Source organism: Harpia harpyja, chromosome 11 (genome assembly GCF_026419915.1).
Source record: "Harpia harpyja isolate bHarHar1 chromosome 11, bHarHar1 primary haplotype, whole genome shotgun sequence".
Taxonomy (NCBI): Eukaryota; Metazoa; Chordata; class Aves; order Accipitriformes; family Accipitridae; genus Harpia; species Harpia harpyja.
Genome location: NC_068950.1, coordinates 11976686 through 11998952, shown reverse-complemented (window position 1 = coordinate 11998952; position 22267 = coordinate 11976686). Strand labels below are relative to the sequence as shown.

The 22267-nt window shown below is 51.3% G+C and overlaps 1 protein-coding gene across 1 annotated transcript in view; it reads left to right on the top strand.

Moving 5' to 3' along the window:
- NMNAT2 (nicotinamide nucleotide adenylyltransferase 2) overlaps positions 1–22267 on the top strand; it is a 32101-nt gene that overhangs the window by 5952 nt on the left and 3882 nt on the right. Inside the window, exons 2-8 of the mRNA XM_052800749.1 lie at positions 15396–15484; positions 16212–16279; positions 16992–17070; positions 18254–18383; positions 19040–19120; positions 19236–19280; positions 20594–20670. Of these exons, the coding sequence (XP_052656709.1) occupies positions 15396–15484; positions 16212–16279; positions 16992–17070; positions 18254–18383; positions 19040–19120; positions 19236–19280; positions 20594–20670 (569 nt within the window). The remainder of the gene's footprint in view (positions 1–15395; positions 15485–16211; positions 16280–16991; positions 17071–18253; positions 18384–19039; positions 19121–19235; positions 19281–20593; positions 20671–22267) is intronic.

The window sequence follows — 22267 nt, the reverse complement described above, 5'->3', positions numbered from 1 at the left end:
TTCTGTTGGGTTGTTTTAATATCCTGAATTTCAAGAATCACTTTTTCTTTTTTTTTTTTTGAGATGACTGAACTGCAGGGTAGTTTAATGAGACCATCGCAGCCTGGGATGGAGCTGGGAGCAATGTGTGTGCAGAATGACAACTTGCCCTTTTCCCTTTTGCTTAAATGTGAATATATCTGCAAATGACCAGAAGCAAAATTCCCCCCCAGCCCCCATCTAGCAAAAGCTCGTCAGAAGCTCGAGAGAGGCTTTGTCTCTACCATCTGCAACATGAGTAAGAAGTCAAGGCCTCTGCAAGGCTGCCTCATGCTTCCATTTCATCTCCGGCCTGAAATCTGAATGCATAATTAGCCAGAGCAATCGATGGAGTAAGAGGTGGCTAATGGGATTCTGGGAGGACGTGATGGACAGGGAGGGCCTGACTGAGCCCCGGCTTTGCTCCGCATGGCGTGGACGGGGCTCGGGGAGCGCAGGCAGCACAGGCAGCATGGCAGTGGGAAGGATCCGACCCAGGGCAGAGCCAGGACAGACGTTACTTAAAACACCCTGGGTGATTTATTGGACGTGGGGAATTGTAGCATCCATGCTCATCTCTCAGCAGCTTTTTAAGGTAATCCTGGCCGGGCTCTGCAGCCACGTAGAGGAGCTTCCACTGACACCCAAGCTGCTGAAATGGTAGCAGATAGCCAAAATCTTTCATGGGTAGAAGGGGTCTGGGAGGGCAAGACATGCCCAGCCTGGCCAAGTGCTCCTGGCTCAAAGCGGTGGCAGACGGCAAAACCAGTCAGCCCAGCCTTGTGTCGTGGTGAGTGAGTCACCAACATGCCCCCGCTCCCAGCACTTGCTCAAAACATGCCGAAACTACAGTTTCTTGGGTTCTGTGCTGGGAGGATAGAGCAGGACTGCAGCACCCATGGCCATTAAATATCAGTTAATGTCACATTCCCATCACTGCACCCCATACAGACTCTTTTTTTCATGGCTGTTATCACCGGCTTCCTCCATCTCAAGCATCTCATCTCCTCTTTATGACCCACAGAGAGGAATAGTTTCCCCAAGCACCAGATTAAACTCCATCAATAACTACTCAGGGATTCTTTTAAAATATTTATAAGGTCTTAAATATTTAGCAGTATTTATTACGGTCTGTGAGACGTTACATTGTCTCTATGACAATGCCACCTCCCAAAATGTGCCACGTACCCTCTCTTACTTCCACCAACTATAAACAAAGCCTGCAGTGAGAAATCCAGTCCTACAACCTCATTCAAGAAAGAAACAGGGGCTCTGCTTCTATTTAAAACTCTTTGCGCTTGCTAAGATGCTCGCACCTCCCGCGTCATCTTCTCTGATACTTTTTAACAGCAGCCTGTGTGAGGCCGAGGGTATCAATTAGCTGAATGCTAACCCCAGCAGTGGCAGTCCACATCTCTTGTGTGACCTTGGGCAAGTCACTTAATCTTTCCCGAGTGGTGCAATGAGGGGGGACTCAAGTCTCTGCTTTCCCTGCCAGGCTGCTCTGGGTTTGTGTCAGGTACCGCAGCGATGGGGGACACAGGTAGGAATGGCTCGTGATTAGGCTGATCTTCGTGCATCCGAGCAGCAGGTAGCCCAAACCAGACATCCTCATCCCTGCATACTCTGGCCTCCGAAATCCCATCTGGGAGCAAGGTGGGGGGGCTGCAAGGGGTCCCCCAAGCCGAGGAAGAAGGCATAGAGGTGCATCAGACCTGGGGTCAAGACCACGTCCCACCACTTGCAGCCAGGGGGCAAGGGGCAAGCAGAAAGAGTCCAGCTGTGCTGAACGTGCATCACAACCCTAACCCTAATCTTAACCCTAACCTCCACCTGGGACCAGGGAGCCCGAGGCAGCTACGGAAAGACCCAACAATCTCTAAGACAGAAAAATCAGCCTAAGATGGAGATAAAGCCAGGGCACGTTTGGATTTTGAGATGAGCATGTCCTCTCTGGCATTCATAACCCCTGAATCCATGGGCTCCCGGGGTGCCACTGGTGCCCAGCCAAGCAGGGCTAGATTTTCAGGGTGCTCTGCGTGGAGAAAGTCGGGCAAAACATGTAGTGCCCATCACAGCCCTGAAAACAAACCAGGGCCAGGGCACAGCTCTCATCCCCCTCACAAAGCGGCATTGCTTGCACATGTTGATGGTGCGGAGTCATGCCTGGAGAAGACAGCCTAGGTTGGGGGCATTTTTTTTTTCTCTCCCTTTCCAGCATTGACTAGTTTCCTTCAAAGCCTGAGCTACTGGATGTAGCTTGGTCATACCAGCAGAAAATGGCTAAATCTGTATTTTGGGAACAGAAAAACCTAGAGTCTTTAGAAATATATATTTTCAAGAGCCACTGTAGGGCTTCCCCCAGGAGGAGATGAACTGGGATGCCTGTTTTGGAGCTGGAGTAAGAGACAAACACAGAGGAGCTTCCCACGGGATGGGTGGAGAGCCCGTCTCTGAGCCAGGCAAGGAAGGACTTGCTCAGCCCCTGCTCCACAAAGGTTTCTATTTTTGCTGAAAATCCAACAGCCCCTAATTGAGCTTAAGCCCTCCCTGAGGAGATCACGTTTTTCTAGGGCTTATTGGCAAGGGAAGTAAGAAAATCTAGTTTTCCCAGCGAGATCTTGCGAGCTGGGTTGGGGATGCTGAAAGGCATAGCTTTCCTTCTGGCACCTTTGCTTTGTGCAAAGACATCATCAATGCTTCTTTTGGGGGGAGTGGCGTCTTGGGAATAGATCTGCAAAGAGAGAGGGTTTCACTGAGCCTTGCAGCCAGGCGAGACATAGCTGCAGTAATGGGAATGTGACATCCCTTCGGTGTCACCGCGAGGCTGAAGTCCTACCTTGGCTACCTCAGCCACCCCATGCTGTCACCAGCATTCCCCCAGCCTTTCTGCATCTCTGTAGATGGGATGTTGTCTGCCTGCATGGTCCTGGTTCAGCCAAAGCAGATCCCTGCCAGGGTCAGCATCTTCGGACGCTTTGACAGCAAAGACAAGCCATGGGTCAGACTCACAGCGTGGAGGTCAGCCCCATGTAGAGGCAACCCAAGACCAGCAAAGAGCCTCTGGGAAAATGCTCCCCATCTCTGCTCCGTGGGGAATCAGGGACCATAAATCCTCCACTTCTGCTAGGGCTGCGATTCCACTGCACATCAGCCCGAAGGAGCAGCACGACATGCGCCAGGGCGTACAAAGCACTGCCTTTGATGTGCTACAACGGCTTGGAAATGAAAACAAACGGAGCACTTGCACAGGGAAATTAGGGCAGCGAAAAACAAGCGTGGAAATCTGTTGGGGTTTTTTTTCCCCTCTATTATTTAAAAAAAAAAGACACTGGGTGACACTGATTTCGTAGCCTGTGTCTGGCTGAGATGGGGACTGGGGCCTCTCCAGGGATGAACATTGAGGTGCCTGTCCTACTTCGGCTTAGCCACCCGCATCCTGGTGGAAGCAAAATAAGACCATGGCAGAATAATGAAAATATTTGCCAGGTGCCTTGTGCTGCTACCCGTGTCCTGTTTGACTCTATCCATGCGCCCAGGGTGATAAAAATCATTTCAAAGAGAGCAGTTGGTGCTATCTGTAACACCCTCCCCTTTGCTTGCCGAACCGTTTATTTTTGCTCCTGATATTTAGACTCTCATCAAAGCTGAGATACAGCCACAGAATACCAGCTCCAGGCCAGATTCACACCACAAATTGATGTTGCTTTACTGCGGGCCGTGCGTTTACATCACTTTACACCAGCTGGAGAGCTGTTAGCCTCCAAAAACCCTATAGGAGAGAGGGATTTCAGCTGAAATTGCTCCAACCACTTTCTCCCCCCTCAGCCGCAGTGGTGTTCACTCCCCTGGTTTGTACTTAAATAAATCCTGGTGCTCAGAGGGACATTTTACACTGAGCGCTGGCAAATGCACATTTTAGCACATTTCTCTCTAAAAAATGAGGGAAATACTACACTGGAAAACTCACTCCCCTCCACCATGCACCATGCCACAGTGTGCACAGCTCTTGCTGACTTACGGGGCAGCCAGCTTGTGCACCAGCCAGGGAAGGGTGGCTCACCTCTCACTTTTCATTTCAATACCATGCGTATGGACACTTGGCTTACCTAGAGATGCTTCATCCTTCTCTAAGAGCTTCTAAGCAAGGTGTTTCGGTGCTGTCCCGTAGCAGGGAGCTCAAAAAACGTCCTTCTTCACATGAAGTTGTCTTCTTCATCCATTTTTATCTGCTAAGAGTTGCTTTTACCAGGTTAGATGCTTCCCCTCACCTTGCCGGCCCCAAGGCCTCTAAGAGGCCCAGGCAGCAGCTCTGGGTGTCAAATACCAGGTGGAAGGTGGTCCACTTTGGCAGGACTCAGCTGCCCATCCTTCAGGTGAGACCCAGCAAGGTGCTGAGCATGTTCCACCTCTCCCTGTGATACCAGGATGGAGATCTCTGGGCAATAAATTATACCACTTCACCTCAGAAGTGGTGAGAGTGACAGCACTGTGCTAGTCACCTGCCTGGCAGAAAAGTAGGTCCAGTCCCTACCTGGAGGAGCTGGTGGCAGCTTCAACTCAAGCAGTAGCTCCCTGTATTTGTCCCCATGTTGCTCACCTGATGGGCGTTGCTTGCTCCCACCTGCTCCACCACAGCAGGGTGGGATGCTCCAAGGGGAAAAAGTGCTTTGGCTTGGGTTGCTTTGCCAGGCTCTTCCTCAGATGCTTCTTCTCAAGCTCTGGGACCTGGAGGGTTTCTTCCTGGGCTCCTGTGTGCCTTCTCACACACACCACCTCTTGCAATAATCCAGTTCTGAAATAAGAGGAAAAAATAGGATGCCTTCAATTTCAATTTCAGTTTCAATGATATCAAATAAGCTGTTCTTCTATGGCTTCACCTAAGAAACACAGGTCATCTGGGACCAGTCAGGTCCCCTGCCCAGGCCCTGTCTTGTGGGTCTTCAGCAAATGCTCTGCTATTTCTAAGTCAGCTCACTGTGACTCAGTCTTCAACCTTTTTTTTTTTTTGGTTTGGTTTAAACATCTAATTTCACTTTTCTGCCAGGAAGCCACAAGTGGTCAACAGATGGTGATAGCGTGAGTCTCGTTAGTCATCACTCGGGCAGCTCTCAGAGTTGGACACTGGTGGGGGGCCTGGGTGGGCTGAGAGGTGGGAGGGTCAGGTGCTGCAGCATCACTTCTCTGGGGCCTTTTGTAGTCTTTGCTTCCACCATGAATTTTGAGTTATTTGGTGGCCAGTGCTTTTTTGTGCTTATGAAAAGCTGTTAAAACAAATGTGCAGCAATGACTGCCATTTAGCATGGAAGTCCCTTCCAAATTCATTACTTCTACAATGCCTGGGTGCAGCTATGGACTAACAGGATGGGGGAAAAGTGTGTAACAGAGCAATTAGCTGAGAGATGAAAATCATTAAGCATTAGGGGGCTTAATGGGATTTTTCTACCAACCAAAAGTCTCCTGGGAATCTGACTGAGATCGTCTCAGAGGCACTGAGCTCGAGGCAGAACAGGTTGTTTGGGTCAGTGGGACACACTGGGATCTCCCCAGGCTTGCCTTGGGAAGGGTCAACCCCATGATGAAGAACCACTCTCTGCCCCTCCTTTTGCTTCTTCCCAAAAGAGAAACCTCCCTTGAAGAGCAGTCAGGGCTTGTTCTTCTAGTAGTAATGTCGTCTTGTCCCTCCAGGAAGTGCAGGGAATGGAGGTGCCAATGATTTCCCCAGCTCTAACCAAGGTCTGGCTGTAGGCAGTGGGTGGGTGAAGATGCTGGCTGGGGCAGAGAAAGTGGCCCTGGGGCAGGCGGGCTAGCTGGGCTCTGAGATGAGTACATCTCTGATGAATACATCCCTGCTTTGGCATTCAGAGTTATATGTATATTTTTTTTAAAATTAATATATATATATACACACACACACACATACCCCTCAATTAGACTGAGAATAACTGCTGGCTCCTTGCCCGAATTGGGCTCGGGGTAGGAAGCAACATTTAGGTCCTGCAAGTGCTGCTAGCTCAAGAATAAAACAAAGTGTGCTGGCGTATCTGGGTCACTCTCCCCTGCAGGAGAAGGTATTTTAGACAGTGGGAAAGTGCCTGCCTTGCCCTCAGCAACTTGTGGCTGCATCCTGCCTCTCATCCAAGGATGTCAGAGGCCAAATTGCTCAAAATGAAAATGAGACACCCGGGAAATGGTTTTGCCTTCTCTATTACTCGTGGCTGTGCACCCTCCTCTGCCCTGGCTTTCGGGGAAGAGAGATTAAGATTGTGCAAAACTTTCTTGCCTCTCTGCTACCTCATGTGTGTTTTCGGCAGGGTGGTGCAGAGTATGAGTGGGCTGCAGCTTGAATCCCCTGTGGGGAGAAGGGCATAAATCAGAGCTGGCTGGTGGCATTCCTCCGTAAAAAAAAAAAAAAAAAAGAAAAAGGAAGTCTTAGGGGTGCAGATGAACCAGGTACAAAGGCAAAGAAAATACAAGCCGAAATTGCACCTTGAAAAATTGAACATGAGGAATATTTGATTTCATTAACATCAGTTTAGGTGATGGAACAGTGCCAGACGAGCTGAAACATTGCGATTAAATATACTCAGTGAGAACCACCATAAAGAAACATCTCTTAAATAAGCACTGATTTCCTACTGGGGAAGCAGGATGCTATTTTTTGACACAATCCGGACAAAATCATTGCTTATCATTTTTGTAGCCCTGGAGTGGTCTTTCCCCACTGTCATCTTGCAGGAAACTGGTAGACCCAAAAATATTTGAAGTGCATTTGCAGGGGAGGCGAGCAAAGCTGGGCTGGGGCAGCAGGGAGGTGTCACCAGTGCTTGGGAAGGGTCCAGGTGTCACCCGTGTCCCTTCCTTCCCCAACATAGCAAGGCTAAGGTCAACCACCAGCTGCCATGGAAGGGCTGTGCCAGGAGGCATAGACCCTGGGAGCCATGGCTGAAAGCTCTCCACCACACAAGCACACAGCCAGTGGGCTAATGGATGTCTTGGCAGGGTCCATTGCTGGTATTTATTTATGTCAACAATATTTAAAAGCCGTGCAAGGCTGTCTGGAGCATTAAGGACAATTTACACTGGAAAAGAAATGAGCTTTTCTCTTCCAAGCCAACATCCTTGCATTGGTGTTGCAGGCTATAAAGTGCTCATAGAAAATGAAAATACCGGAGGGTGTTTTCTGGGGTCCAGCACGGTCTCTGGACAACACAGGTATGCAACAGGCAAGAAATGGGCTGGGAAAGGGCTGGGAAGCCGTGACAGAAGGCTGAGCTCAACGACAATGAACAGGCCAGAAAGCCAACAAACCATCAGAGAAGTGGGACAGAGAATCCTGAGACTGATGGCTTTTCAGGCCAAAATCTACTCTTTCCCAGGCAGAAATCTTTGCACAAGCAGGGAGGGAAGGTTGGGAGCTGCACAGATGGCTGACCGTAAGGAATATGGATGAGAAGAGGAATGCAAAGCTACTGCAGTGTCTTTGGCCTTAGTCATGTCTGCACAGGGACCATGAACCTGGTCCCCACAAGCAGCATATTTTGCATGAAAGACGCAACGAATTTTGTTAAAAAAGGTCTTTTCTGAGAACATGGACCTGGGAGTCTGGAGGAAGCACCACATCAGAGCAGCCTCAGTGGTTCAAAGCAATGACCCACCAAACCCAGCATCCCATTTCCAGAAACCCAGAAGAGCGACTAGTGCCGTGCTTGGGTGTGGAACTCCTCAGCTTAGCCTCATGCTGTGCACAGCCCCGCTTTCTTCAGGTTGGAAGACTCAAGGACAGCAGAAGACCCAAAGGCAGAAGGAGCCCCAAGGACAGAAGGAGCCCCAAGGACAGCAGGAGACCTGAGGACAGCAGAAGACTCACCCTCTTTGCCCTTTCTGTGCCAGCCATGACCTCCGTCCTGTCTCCCTGCCCTTGCTGCCCAACTCCTAGTTGCTCCTCACATGGAGCCATGTTGCTGATCACCCATCATTTCAAGATACTGAGACCCACACCTCCTCCTGCACATGCCAAGGAGCACACACCGCGGCAGGAGGCACTGTGACCTTAGCCCAGAGCAAAGAATGAACCACCAACATCCCCAGGATCTCTTACAAGATCTAAAGCAGTTTTGTCTTGCATTGTGCACAGGATGGGACTCAAGGCTTGATGAGCTAACGTGTTTGGACAGGCTTGACTATGGCTGCCGGTCGCCCTTTCCATTTAGCCACTGAAGAGTATGTCAGTCTAAGAAGATTCAATCTGTGAGAAAAAAAAGAAGGTTTAAATGCAGCATCATGATTGCAGTGCAGATGCATCTAGACACTGCAAACTAACGCTGCGATCTTGTGCCACCCTGAAGCCATGGTGCCACCTGCCCCAAATCCTCAGCCACCGTCCTGGCAGTGAGGGTGGCTACTCCCACCACAGTGCCAGCCCCAACTAGCAGCACAGCTCCTCCCCAAATGGGATCTGAGATGTCATTTAAGAAAACGCAATCCTTTTAAAGGCTTTTGCTTTGGAGTGGATGGCTGTGAATATCTGGCTTAGCTGATGGCTACATGAAGAAGCGAGCCAGCAGAGCCACAAGCGAGTGGACAGAGCTGCCCAATGGACACAGCCTTGCAAGCAAATGGACATGCTCTGCCCCAAAAACAAGTGAGAACAGACCAGTCTGGGACATGAAGAGATGCTCTGCAATTTGTAGGCAAGGCAGGACCAGAAGGCAGGTCTTCCCATTCCTGGGTCAGCCCTCTGCTACATTGTACTGCTGCTTCGTAGCCCGCATGTTTGCCCAAATACTTCCCTTGCAGAGATTTAATAGTCAATAAATATATATTTTTTTCCATGCATATTTAAGTTCTGTTTGGTATTTCTGAGGTAGACAACAAGCTCTTGAAAAATGCAGATCCCAACATTTCTGTATATATTTTGGAGAACAGCATCATTTTTACAGGTTTCTCTAAATAATATTGTGCAGGTTAAAAACAAATGAACAATTTTGATGGCAACACAGAGAGCAGCAACATCCATCTCCTCCCAGCAGCACACCCCTCCGTGAGTGCTGCAGGGCCAGTGGCACATCAGCATCCCATAGGATCTGTCCCGCTGAAGCTGTTGGCCTTGCTGTAGAAACAGGCAAATACATTTTCCGCCTGCAGTCACAAAAACTATATGGGTTTGCTTGGATTTTCAATCCTTTCCATGCATTTGTAGGAGATGAACTGTTTTCTGCAGGAAAAGGTGTTTTATGAAGGCAGGCAGGCGGTGGTGGTAGAGAGTCAGTGTGAGCTCCTGAGAGCCGGAGCTGAGATGACGCAGCATGGATCACATCGCCTGAAGATTCGGGCCTGGCACTGGACTGTTGAAATACAGACCTTGAGAAATTGATAGCCAGGTGAAATCATTGGCTTTTGCCACCAAAAATTCAAGGCAAATTAATACCATCAGCTGTCCTTGAGAATGTGAAGCAGAGGTTACATGCAAGGAGTTCAGCTTGTCTTAAGAGTGAACTTTATAAAGGAGCTGTACGCAAAGGAGAAGGCATGGAAATGAACGGGTCAGTGTTTTTAAACTTCTTTTGGCAAAGAAAATCAAGTCGGGGTGAAGCACGGCATAATGAGAGGATGTGTTCATTTCAAACTCGATGGCATCTTTTTTGTTAGGGAATTTTCTTTTTATTTTAATTTGCATTTTAAATTGCATTATGATATAAGGGTAGATGCTGGTCCCTCGATCTTGGCTCCTCTGCACACTTGAAGCCCCAGCTCTCCTGCGTGGCAGTGTGTGTCGGGGAGGCTCTGCTTTGGCTTTTCCAAAAATCATGCCTGGATTTTGTCCCTGTGTGGTGGCAACCAACTCCAAGCATTTCAGTTGTCTTCTTGCGTGCGCTTCCAAGGCGGTCAGGATAGCCTTCCCACAAACACTCCTCTGCTTCTAGGCTCATCCAATAACATTTCTTCTTTCCTTTTAATTCCTCTTCCAACATCATGGCTCAATTATTTTTTTGCTATAAAAGTCTCTTGATACTGTTTTCTGTAACTTATACCCTATGTAGTCATCTGTTTTTCAATCTAGAAGAGGTCCCAGGACATGGTTTGTGTGAAAGATGCCAGAAAGAGCAGAAGCAGGAAAAAAAATGGCTTTTTTTTTCTCTCCCTCTTGATTGATTAACCTTGAAGGCACCGATGGGAAAGCTGGTAGCATCAATAAAGGCAAGCACAGAGCATTGGAGAGGGAGAAGTGCTGCTGGTACCCCCTGATTCCTCTTTTTAAAACGCAGAATGGAGAAGAAAGAGAAATTTTTTGCACATTTGGCTTTCTGGGCAGTGGTTACAGAGGGGTGTCATGGTGGGCTGCAAAGGGAATCCCACCACCCATGGAGTTTTGTGCTTTAATTTATGATGCTGGTTCAACCTCAAACCCCCTTGCCCATGGAAAAATAAAACAAAAAACAACCCAAGAATATTGTATTTTTCTGTGTGTGCTCCCCCACAGGGTGCTTTGCTGGGTACCACTTGGAGCACAGATAGCCATAGTCACGCACAGAGCTAGGTTCCATTCCCTCGCTGCCCCGGTGAAACCCGCTGGCGGATGGAGATGCTCCCACACAGTTGCCTGCAGATAAACAATGAGCAAAGACAAAAAAGTATGGTTCAAACTAAACTGCCAGCGTTAACCCCTTTTTGCTCAGGATTTTGAGGGCAGAGAGGGAAACTTTCAGTACATCTAATCCAGGCAATTGAATTTTACTCCCTGCACCGATCAAATGATTTAAGTGTGTTTTTTTCTCTCTGGGCCTGGCACACCCAGGGCACAAGAGCTGGGAAGGAAGCCAGGGAAAGGATTTTGGGTGAGTCTGAGGAAGAGGTTTTATTGAGGCTGGCAATCCTCCCACAGGCTGTCACAGGGGCCTGGGGCTGCTCAATGCCCTCAAGGGGGGGAAAAAGTCCATGGCAATTATAGTTCCTTAATTGACTTTTAACTGACCTGATAGCTAGTAGAAATTTCAAAATTTGGAGGAAAAAATTTTGTCCAAGTGGTTCTTCAGCGACATCCCTACTTCCCTTCCCTGCTTAGCCCTCTCACCTCCCTTGACATACAAGCACTCTTCATCCATCCCAAGCTATTGCAAGGGAATTCTAAAATAATCTTAGGAATGAATTTTTGTCCTGAAGCAGAGCAGGAGCGAGGGCACAGGAGCTGAAGAGATGCATCGCCGGGAGAACTGTCCTTTCCTAAACAGCACAATCTCATCCATACCACCCAGAGAAGATAATTTGACTGGGAAACATGCAGGAAAAGCATACCCATCAAAGTATCTGTGGAAAAGACCCTTTCCCCACATCTGGACCTGCCAGGCTGTGCTCTCACCTGCCTGTTGTGCCAAGCTGTGGCCCAGGGCTCAGCCACCGCTCCCACATGCTCAAATCCAACCGGTGTTACCCTCATGGTGCTGGCAGGCATGAACAAGCCCGTGGCTAATTTTCAACCAGCAGCAGGACAATGAGGTGTTTCTGTTGCCACTAAAAGCCCAGGAGCCCCAGTTCACCGCAGTAGCTCCAGAAGATGCAGCAGGATCCCCTGTCCGCTCATGTTCTTTGTGCCCATCACAACTGTGCTTGCATCTAGCAAACACTGAGTGTTCTCCTTCCCCTCTCTTTTCCTATTTCTCTCTGGGAAAGTTTCTTTTGGAGCGGAAGCAGGAACGTGGCTGCTTTGGCAAAGATGGGTTTGTAGGGTGGGTCCCCTGCCCCAACAGCTGATGCCATGTTGAGGGGCCAGGATGGGGAAACTTCCCCAGATGGCAAGAGCTAGCTTTGCTGCTTATTTCCAAGGAATAATGCAGCTACACCACTAAGGGAAGCAGGAGCCATCCGATGCAGACTGGAGAGCTTTGCATCAGCTTTAGTGGGTGCCAGCTGGGGCTGGGTGCAGGTGACAGGGGGGAGGAAAGTTCCCTGCAAGTGTCTCCCTGCTGCTGCTGCATGGGAGGGCACCAGCCTTTCAGGCAGGGCTGCTCCCCATCCCCTGGGGGATCGCTGGTGGCTGGAGCAGGGTGGCTGTAGGATATGATGTGCAGTGACATCTTGGGATGGCTGACGGATCCTGAAGTCACCTTAGCTTCAAAAATGCTTGTTTTCTTTGCAAACGCAAAATATTTTTCTAGATCCTCCACTTGCAAAAAAAAAAAAAGCACTTTCTAGTGACTCATCAATCTTGTCTCCTTTTTTGCTTTTACCTTTTTTATCTTTTTTTTCTTTCTACCATCTCAATAGCTGGGGCGGGCAGTGCTGCACTGTGCACTCCCCAACCACCCTCCCCATGCTTGGCAGAGGTGGCAGGGCCAGCCCGGCCATGGCCACCACCACCACCACCGACCTGCCCCACGCTCGCACCTCCCAGCCTCTTCCTCCTCGCTTTCTGTTGGGCTGCAACCCCACAGCAGTGCCGTGGTTCTTGCACAGGCACAGTCTGCCTGGGGGACAAGGTGGTTGCAATGCACCCAGTGGGAGAACTCAAGTAAAGGGGGTGGGTCATACAGCTACAAAAGCTTGGGGGGCAGGAGGTATTGTTGTTGCAGCATGAAAAGATGGGACTTTCCATCCTGAGTGTTGGTGAGAAACCCTCTTTTCTTCTCCGAGAGCATCTTCAGAGAAGCATTGGGGCACAAATGTGTGTGCTCTGGGTGGGCAAAGGGAGGTCAGACACAGCGTAGGAGCCCACAGGAGTTTAGCAACTCTTCACCAGCATTTTTATCCTCAAATGCCACCTTTTGGAAATATCAGCCCAAGACTGTGCATCAGGCTGGAGGGACTCTGGCAAGTCTCTTGGCATAGTGGGACACAGGCAACATGTTGACACAGGGTGGGAGCGGTGTAAGAGCCATGCAGCTGCTGAGGGACCAGCTGGGGCTTGGGTGCTGGGTGCCATGGGAAGGGGACCCAGGGAAAGCCCCAGGGACAATGCGGCTGACATTTAATACCATGTATCAGCAGGGAGCAGAGAGAATTTGAGGGAGAAATGGCTGAAGGCAAGGGAGCCAGATGCATCAGTGGATAACAGCATCCCTGCAGCAGAGCCGTGACAAAGATGGGTGCAACCCTATGAGGCATCAGCAAAGAGGTTTCTAGAAGGGGAGGACATAATCACAATTGCCCAAATCCTGAGGCAGCCCTGCCTGCAGGCAGGGAGGGAAGCAGGATGGGTGGCTGCATCAGGACCAGCCCAAGGAAAGAAGGGAAAACTGGCAGGGGGACAAGTGCCCAAAAGCAAGTGAGACTTTGGGGATCGGCCAGCAGCCGCAGCAGGGACCATGCCATGACTAGCCCTGCCATTGCTCTTGCAGTGGACCTACCATTCCCCAACAGGATAGCTCCATCTGTCTGTCCAAGACCACACAGGGTAGACCCCAGGAGCCCACACGCAGGGCATTTGAACCTCCCATTCTCCAGTGCATGCAGGAAGGGCTCTCCCCGGTCCTGCTGTGATGACGTGCTCTCAGACCAATATTGTCTCTCCTCTGCCAAGGCTTAGTCCTGCAGCAGCAGCTCCCAGCAGCTGCTGTCCATGAGTTGGATCAAGCAGAGAGTGAACAGGGCTTGAGCAAGCAGGATACAAGCAAGGTTGGCGCAAGCAGAGTTGGAGCAAGCAGGGTTAGAGCTAGAGGTGGTGAGCTCACCAGCAGCAGCCCAGTGCTTTCCAGCAGAGAGGAGCAGATGGGATGAGCATCGTGGTCCTGGTGCAGTGCTCCTCCTGGTGAACCCTTCAGCATTTCCAAAACAGCGGCACATGAGTCTTGCAGTGGGGGTGGCAGGGATCTATCCGTGCTAAGCACCCATGCATGCAGCCCCATGCGTGATGGCAATTCTTATTCAGGCTGTCAACCAACAGCACATCTTAGAATCATAAACTTGGGTTGGGAGGGACCTTCAAAGATCATCTAGTCCAACCCCTCCCCACCATGGGCAGTGATGTCTTTCATCAGGTTGCTCAAAGCCCTGTCCAACCTGACCTGCAACACTTCCAATGGTGGGGCATCCACAACTTCTCTGGGCAACCTGTTCCAGCATCCCACCATCCTTATTGTAAAAAAATGTTTTCCTTATATTTACCTTAGATCTACCCTTGTTTAATTTAAAACTGTTGCCCCTTGTCCTGTCACTAGAGGCCCTGGTAAAAAGTCTCCATTCTTCTTATAAGCCAGCTTTATATATTGGAAGGCCACAATAAGGTCTCCCCAGAGCTTTCTCTTCTCCAGGCTGAACAACCTCAGTGCTCTCAACCTTTCTCCATAGCAGAGGTGTTCCAGCCCTCTGACCATTTCCATGGCCCTTCTATGACAGACACATGTCTGTCATGTGCTGGGGACCCCAGAGCTGGATGCAGTACTCCAGGTGGGGTCTCACAAGAGCAGAGTAGAGGGGAGCATCCCCTCCCTCAACTGGCCATGCTGCTGGTGATGCACTCAGGACATGATTGGCTTTCTGGGCTGCAAGCACACATTGCTGGTTCATGTCCCACTTGTCACCCACCAGTATCCCCTTCTCGGCAGGGCTGCTTTCAACCCATCCATCCCCCAGTCTGTATTGACATCCTCCTGCAGGGAGTTACGGCCAGCCACTGATGCATGAGCTGGCAAAAAGTTTTCTGCTCATAAAACCACTGGGTTGTCTCCACAGCCCAGCAGTGGTGGAGGCAGCAGGTTTTGTTATTATCCTTGGTTTTTTTAATCTTGCCCACATCTAAGGGGTCCTTGTCAGAAGTGATGCTTGAAGTTAGGGGAGCCATCAGTCACCTTCCAGCTGCTAAGAAAGCATTTGGCTGGTAGTCAGCAGCAAACCGTAGCAGGCGAGGAAGGGAGAATTCATGGGGTGAGAAAGGGATGTAGTTTATGGGCAGAGAAAAATAGAAAGGAAAGGATTTGTCTGCAGGCAGTGAATGAACCAGCTTCATGCATCACCTTGTGAGCTCAGTCTGGCTCCTCCAGGGCTGACAAAAGAGCCCATCTCTGCTGAGCAGCTCTCAGTGGTGCAGGCTTTGGCTGCCCCTCTGGTGCCCTGATGAGGTGGTTGAAGGTGATTTGGGGTCTGAATGTGATTTAGATTTTGCTAAAGACTTGCCTTCTTCCACCAAATCCTCCTTCCCGCAAGGTTTGGGGATCACTAGGAAAATCCATGCTCAGCATCACCAAGGATGGCACTGAATGAGACGAGCAGTAAAGACGAAGCCAGCCCTTCCCTTGGTCGCCTTGCCCATCCGGTGCTGCCTGAGCTGGCATGAGCTGCTCCATGGGCTTTGGGGAAAGCCGGTGGGTGGCAGCCGGGTATTGCAGGGCTCAGTGGGTCCAGCTGAATCCCCCTGCACCCTTTTCCTTGTCCTCCTCCTTCAGAGCGAGCCCGGGATTACCTGCACAAGACCGGACGCTTCATTGTCATTGGTGGCATTGTCTCGCCTGTGCACGACTCCTATGGGAAGACGGTGGGTCACCTGCATTTTCCCTTTCTGCCTCCTACGTGCAATGGTATGTCTGAAGCCAGGGGTGAGCACTAGGCAGCACTGCCTGTACCTGTGGTCCTTTCATGGACCTCTTCTGCCTGGGGCAGCTCCTGACCACAGGAATGTCTCCAAGAGGAGGGAGAGTATTAAACCACCCACTCTTTAGATAAAAACTGCAGCAAGACCCTACAACCAGCCTAAGTACTAGACAGCAGAGAGAAACATATTCACCCAAAATGGTAGTGGTCATCTTGTTGGGTTGGGGTTTTTTTGTTTGTTTGAATGATTTCAAAGCCAATCTTATTGTGGGGATGGCGACAATGCAAATAGGGACCTTTAAAAGCACTTTCTGTGGCAGGGGAAATCCAAATTAGGTGAGGAGAGATTTTCCTCTTCTCCTGAAAGCTGGAGAAATTTCATCAAGAAAACCACTGTCCCCAGGTCCTACCCAACTGCAGTACAGGGTTGAGAGTGGTGGTGCTGAGCAAATCTTACCAACAGGTACGTAACAAGGGCTGAAGTAAGGCAGGGACTCCTCCCCTCCAGCAAACAGGACTTTAAATAAATTTTTGTGGGCAGGAACAAATCCTTCTGGCTTGTGTCATCTGAGTGAGCCTGATGCTCTGCCTCGGGAAGGTTTGCAAGCCCAGGCTGGCCAGGGCATGATGCTTGCCTCCTGTAACCGTTCCTGAATCACCCTCTCTTGCAGGGTCTGGTCTCAAGCCGGCACCGCCTGACCATGTGCCAACTGGCCGTCCAGTCCTCCGACTGGATCAGGTGAGTGGCAGAGCCCGCACCCGCTGCAGCACCAGCAGCCCCCAGCAGCCCCTGCCACTTCCCCAGCACCGTGGGGGCAAAGTCCCACATATGAAGTGGGGATGCCACGAGCTGCTAGAGCTCGAGGATGCACTTTCTCCTCTCCCAGCCAAACCTTGATTAAAAACTAGAGGCCTTCCTCTCCTAGTCTAGCAGAGAACCAATGAGGAGTGTTACACCATCCTTCAAGGGGACCCTTTGGCTTCAGAGGGTCTTGCAAGCCCCCCGCTTAGTCTGTGGTGTCTGGGTGAGGCCCAAAGTCACCCAGCGCACCCCAGCCTTGTGCCGTGGCACCTTCCCTTTCTAAGCCTGCAGCAGCAGCCCACGGACTCTCCCCTTCCCAGCATTGCAATGTGCCCTCTGGCAGCTAAGGTGGGACCAGAAACATCTCTGGGCTGGCCTCAGGAAACAGGGTTGTAACATGTGTGGTTACATCCAAGCCAAAGGAAAGCTGGTTAGTTGGGTACCAAGAGTGGAAAGTTGTCCAGGCACACATTCAGGTCCCCAAAGCTATTAAGGAGAGCTGGATGTCCAGAGGCCATGGCAGAACTGGGGGAGCGATAGTGGCTGCTCATGGCACTGCTGGCCAGCCCAGTGGGGGGGAGGTGGCATGGCCAGGAGGTCCAGGCAGTGGCCATTGGCCAACACTGTTGCCTTGCTGTGCTCCCCGCAGGGTGGACCCCTGGGAGTGCTACCAGGACACCTGGCAGACCACCTGCAGCGTGCTGGAGCACCACCGCGACCTGATGAAGGTGAGGCAGCCTCTGCACCGTGGGTGCACCTGGGCTGAGGGTGTGGGGAGAGTGCAGGAGTGGGGTTGCTCTTGCACTGGCACGTGGACATCAACAACCAAAATACGGCCGGGACAGACAGAGAAAAGTCTTGCAAGAACGCGCCCGAAATCCTGACCTGGAAGAGGTGCAAGATATCTTGTCACAGCCACTTTGAGCTCCTTGCCCTGACGGTGAAAGCAAATTGAGCCCTCCAGCCAGAGCCAGCAGCTGTCCCAGTCCCACACACACCAGGAGGGCAGCAGGGTTGAAAGCAGAGCGGGCATAAGCCCAAATCATTATTGCCGACCATTTGGTCCACCCTGAGAGGAAGGAGAGGTGGATGGGCGTCCCTACTCATCAGCTGAGCCGAAACTGCTGTATGAACCTGACAGAGTGACTCAGTGGGAAATTCAGCATCTGGGAAGTCCCTGGGGAGCACAAAACCCAGGAGGAAAAGTTCCTCCGAAGCCCAGGCAGGCCTGAGAGCCGAGGAGGAAGGTGACTGCCCTTGGGTGACTGCAGGGATAGGGAGAGCAGGGCTGCTGCCAACACTTGGATATAGCGAGCAAACCAAGGAGGGGAAATGGTTAAAACAGCATCATTCAAACTCACATGCACCCCAGACAGGAGGCACAGAAGTAGCATTAACCAGCCCAACGGGATGTCCAGTGCAGCCAGGGACTATGGTGTCGAAGCCAGAGAGCCCCTGGAGATGCCTGCCTTCTCCTGCAGGGACTGGTGGAGGAGAAGAGGGCACATTTGCTCCCAGGGTAATGTGTAAGCTGCTGGCTTTGCACAGCTGATTCATCAGCCGCTGTATTTTTATTTATTCATCAGAATTTATGAGCACCTCCAGGCGATGGGGGCAATGCCTTCCCACAGGCAGCACAGCTGCAGCCTTGCCAGCCTCATGGGTCCACACAAAAAGTTAATCCCACCGTTCCCAGCCTTAAGCATGAATCATTATCCACAGCCTCCTGCTAGCCCCAGGCCCATCCAGTGAGGTCAGATGGGACCAGAGATCCTAAAGTGAGCTTGGACATACTGTCACTAAAAATATCCTTCAGCCTGGGGTGTGGAGGCTCAATATGGGGGTCATAAAGGTTTTGGGAGGTAGCTGGAGTGAAGGCACTGTTCCAGCTACATCTCTCCCTCATTGCAGAGAGTGACTGGCTGCATCCTCTCCAACGTCAACACACCCTCCATCACTCCTGTGATCGGCCAGCCCCAGAACGAATCCTCGCAGACCATCTACCAGAACAACAATAACGTCTCCAACAAGCCCACTGCGGGTAAGCGGCAGCGGGGTAGGGAAGAGGGGGATGACTATCCACCCCTCACCTCCCAGCCAGGGCTGCCAAGCATTAGGAACAGTGCTCCATCATCTTACTTTTGGGTCAGGTTGCTCATCAGGCTCCATGCACCAAGGCCAGGGTCAGGTGGGGATGCAATGGAGGAGTGAGTTAGCATCCAGCACAGCAAGGGGAGCCAAGAACAGCTTAAAATGGCTGTGAAATCTCACTGGACTTCAGCTGGATGATATTCAGGCAGCGAGATCAGCTAAGAAAAAGCCTACTTGGTACCCATGGGGTGCATGCAAGGGATGAACTAGCAGGAGCAGTGATGTGGCTGGATCTCCCACAAGCCGGTGGGATGTGGGACACGGAGGTATTAGCTGGGGAGAAGAGGGGACATTACTTAAATCCCATAAAAATGAACATCTTGTGATTTTTTTTTTTTTAGTGATTTTCGCTGTCCATCTGGTCCCTTCAAGGCACAGCGTAGCGCTCTTGGGAGTTAAGACCATGAAAGGAGGTGGTGGGGAGATGCTGAGAGCAGTTCCCGCACCTGGGCACAGGAGTATGTCTCAGGACCAGGGTGGCCAAAGTTCTTGTGTGCATTGGTCGCACAGTCTCTCTCCCATTAATTTTTTCTTCTTCACCTTTAGCAAAGATCCTGGGGAAGGTGGGAGAAAGCCTGAGCCGGATTTGCTGCGTTCGCCCACCCATGGAGCGCTTCACCTTTGTGGGTATGTAGAGGAAAGGTCCAGCATCACCTCTGCTTTAGCTCTAGCCCCCAGCCTTCCTCCAAGCCCCCTCTTCTAGGCCACACACCAGCACCTCTCTTTTGCTTCCCTTCCCCAGATGAAAACGCCAACTTGGGGACGGTGATGAGATACGAGGAGATTGGTGAGTACGCAGCCGCCCCTCCATGTCGCTCCGGCTCCTCTGGGCCAGCGCTATGTGGCTTGGGAGCAGCTGCACGACAGATCTGGTGGTGAGCAAAGGACGCTGGATCATCTCATCCCGGTGCCAGCTATCGAGGCTCAGGAGTGAAACAGGAGCAGCGCTAAACTGGCCTGAGCCCATTCCTATTGGCAGACAAACAGCCTGAAATAAGGGAGTGAGCAGCGGGGACCCGGCTCCCAGCACTGGCACAGACCTGCCATGGCATTATGCCTTAAAAGTCACCCCAAGTGCCACCAAATTTGCCCTCTCGTGGTGGTGTCACTCACATGCTCGCATTGCCTGCAGCCCTGCAGAGCTTTGCGAGTGGCAGCAGGAGGCATTTCAGCTGCCCGACCAGCCACGGTGCCCCTTTCTCTAACACCCTTTAGGGGTTTGAGACCCACTGGGCTGCCACACATTTGGCACCACAGTACATCACCCAGGGCTCTGCATGGGGAGCTTGCTGGTGTTTCTGAGATCCATTTCATGGGCTAGCTCACTCACAGCCTGGCACAACACCCATCCTAGCACTGGCACCAGGCAGAGCCCAAAGGCTTTGGCCACCTGGAAATGCCAACCAGGGATACACCTTCCCATGCAGCCACCTCTTCCCATCCCTCAGGGTGGGTTTATGGCTTTCCTCTGGTGATTGTGCAAATAAATTAATCTTTATGGGCCCATTGGAGCAGAAAGCTCCTTTCCGCAGCACAACTTTCTTGCTGAGCAGCAAAGCCAACTCTCAAAGCAAGTTATCGGCAAGCACCAGTCCCAGCCTGGGGAGAGGAAGGGAGGACATGGAAGTCCTCCAAGATGAGCAACCCACACCATCAGCTTTGCTAAAGCAAACATGGCCATGCCCAGGGCTCTGAGCAGTCCCCTGGGCTTTCCCCATTGCCCCATGGCTGGAGCCCCTGCAGCAGATCACGAAGCGATTGTCGGTGCCCATAGCATGGAGAAATTACTTCCTTCCCCAGGGATACCCCACCTCCAATGCTGGAGCACAGCCATAGTTGAACAGCACGTAGCAATATTGACAACAACCCAGCAGCACAGGAGAGGAGCTGAAATAAAGTAGGGTGGGGGGTATTTGATGTTTGGCACCAGTAGAGATGTGAGAAGGACCGCGGGATCTTTAGCAGGACTTGCTTTGGCAGGAGAGGTCTGTGCAGAAGAGGATCCCCCCAAGCAGTGCAATGGGATGGCAGGGGGCAGGGACAGTGCCTGCTCAGCCCTGTTTGCTCCCACCTCTGAGCTTCTGTGTTTCTTTTCTTCAGAGCTTCGCATCTTACTGCTCTGTGGCAGCGACCTGCTGGAGTCCTTCTGCATCCCCGGTCTCTGGAATGAAGCAGATGTGAGTCACCACCACTGGGCATCCCTCCGTGCTCCTCTTCCCCAGGCTCCCTTCCTCCTCCTCTGCTTCCCACACCCAGCACTCCTGGGAGCCACTCAGGTCCCTTGGGATGGCAGGAACTGTGCTAACCATCCCCACTGCCTCCTCCATCCCAACCCTGACCCTCACCTCCCCTACCCAAGGGCAGCCTGAGGGACAGGGTCTTCTGCTCCAGGGTCACCAACCCTACCCAGCCTCCCCTTCCACAGACCCAAGCCCTGGTCCCACTCACCGTTCACGCAGAGGACTTCACCTGGGGTGCAGGGTAAGCCCATCCCAAGGGATTTTCAAAGGCTGCGCTCCCACTCCTTGTCCCTTAGAAGGAGCCAGCACCAAGTAGATGCCAGTCTCAGTAGAGTGAAGTGTGGAGGTACAGGAAATAAGGTATTTACAAAAGTTGGCCAGACCTCAGAAATTAAACACATTTACAGCCAAATCAACAGCTTTTACTTAATAAAAGGCTTTTCCTGCAATGCAGGGTACCCAAGTACCCATCTTTATAAAGGCCAAGAAATAAAACCATCTTGACTTCTCAGCCAGATGATGCCTCACACCAACTCACAGCTGACATAAGCCCATCTCAGCACCTTCACTGCCACAACTCAAATGGACGAAATCCACTGCCCACCCCTCTGTGCCCCCCCAGCCCCCTTAGTGAAGGACTGCAGCAGGACACCCAGCACCCTGGACACTGTGGTCACCAGCTGAAGAAGCCATATTTTCATGGGAGGACATCAGCCCTAGAGAGGGGCTGGGTTACTGACCCACATGCTCCTCCCAGCAGTCAGAGTTGTGCTGGCTGTGGGAGCTCACCTGGCTCTTCACTGAAATTGGGCGGTCAACACAATCCCCCCATTCCCTCCGCCTTGAGCCTCTCTATTTCTAAAATCAGTTACCGCATCTTCAATTCTAAGTTTTTTTAAAACTTAGCTGGCAGAGATCTCCTCTGAAAGGCTGCAAAACCTGAGATGAGGCAAGTCTTGAAGCCCAGCACAAAGGATGCAAAAATTGGATGTCAAAGCACAGGCAGAAGAGGCATTCTGCCCCAGCACCACCTCACAGGCTCCTGCTGCCTGAATTTGCTGACCCAGAGCTCTTTCAGATGAGCCTGCTTTGTCTCACCTGAGACAGGTGTGAGCAGCAGGAGCTCTCCCCCCGCAGTGGCAAACTTGGCCACCGGCCTTGGTGCAAACACCTTTGCAAGAACAACCCTACAAGACCTCTGTCAGGACCAACACATCCATCCTGCTTATAAACCCTTCCAGCGAGGCAGAGGTCATGTTCTCCTTGGACAACCTCTTCTGCCACCACACTCCTTCTACCGTGACAAGTCCTCCCTAAAGCCTAACCTCAACATCTCATAATAGGATTTAACTCTGTGCCTTTTTACTTCATCCACTGCAGACCACTCACCATGCCTTAATTCCAAGTTTCTGCCACAGGCTGTTGAGATAGCCTCAAATTCACTCTCTGTCTCCATCCAGACCATGGCCCAGCTTTCATGGTGCAGAGGGGTCGGCAGACTGGAGGGTTTTGCATGGGGTGGCTATAAAGCTCT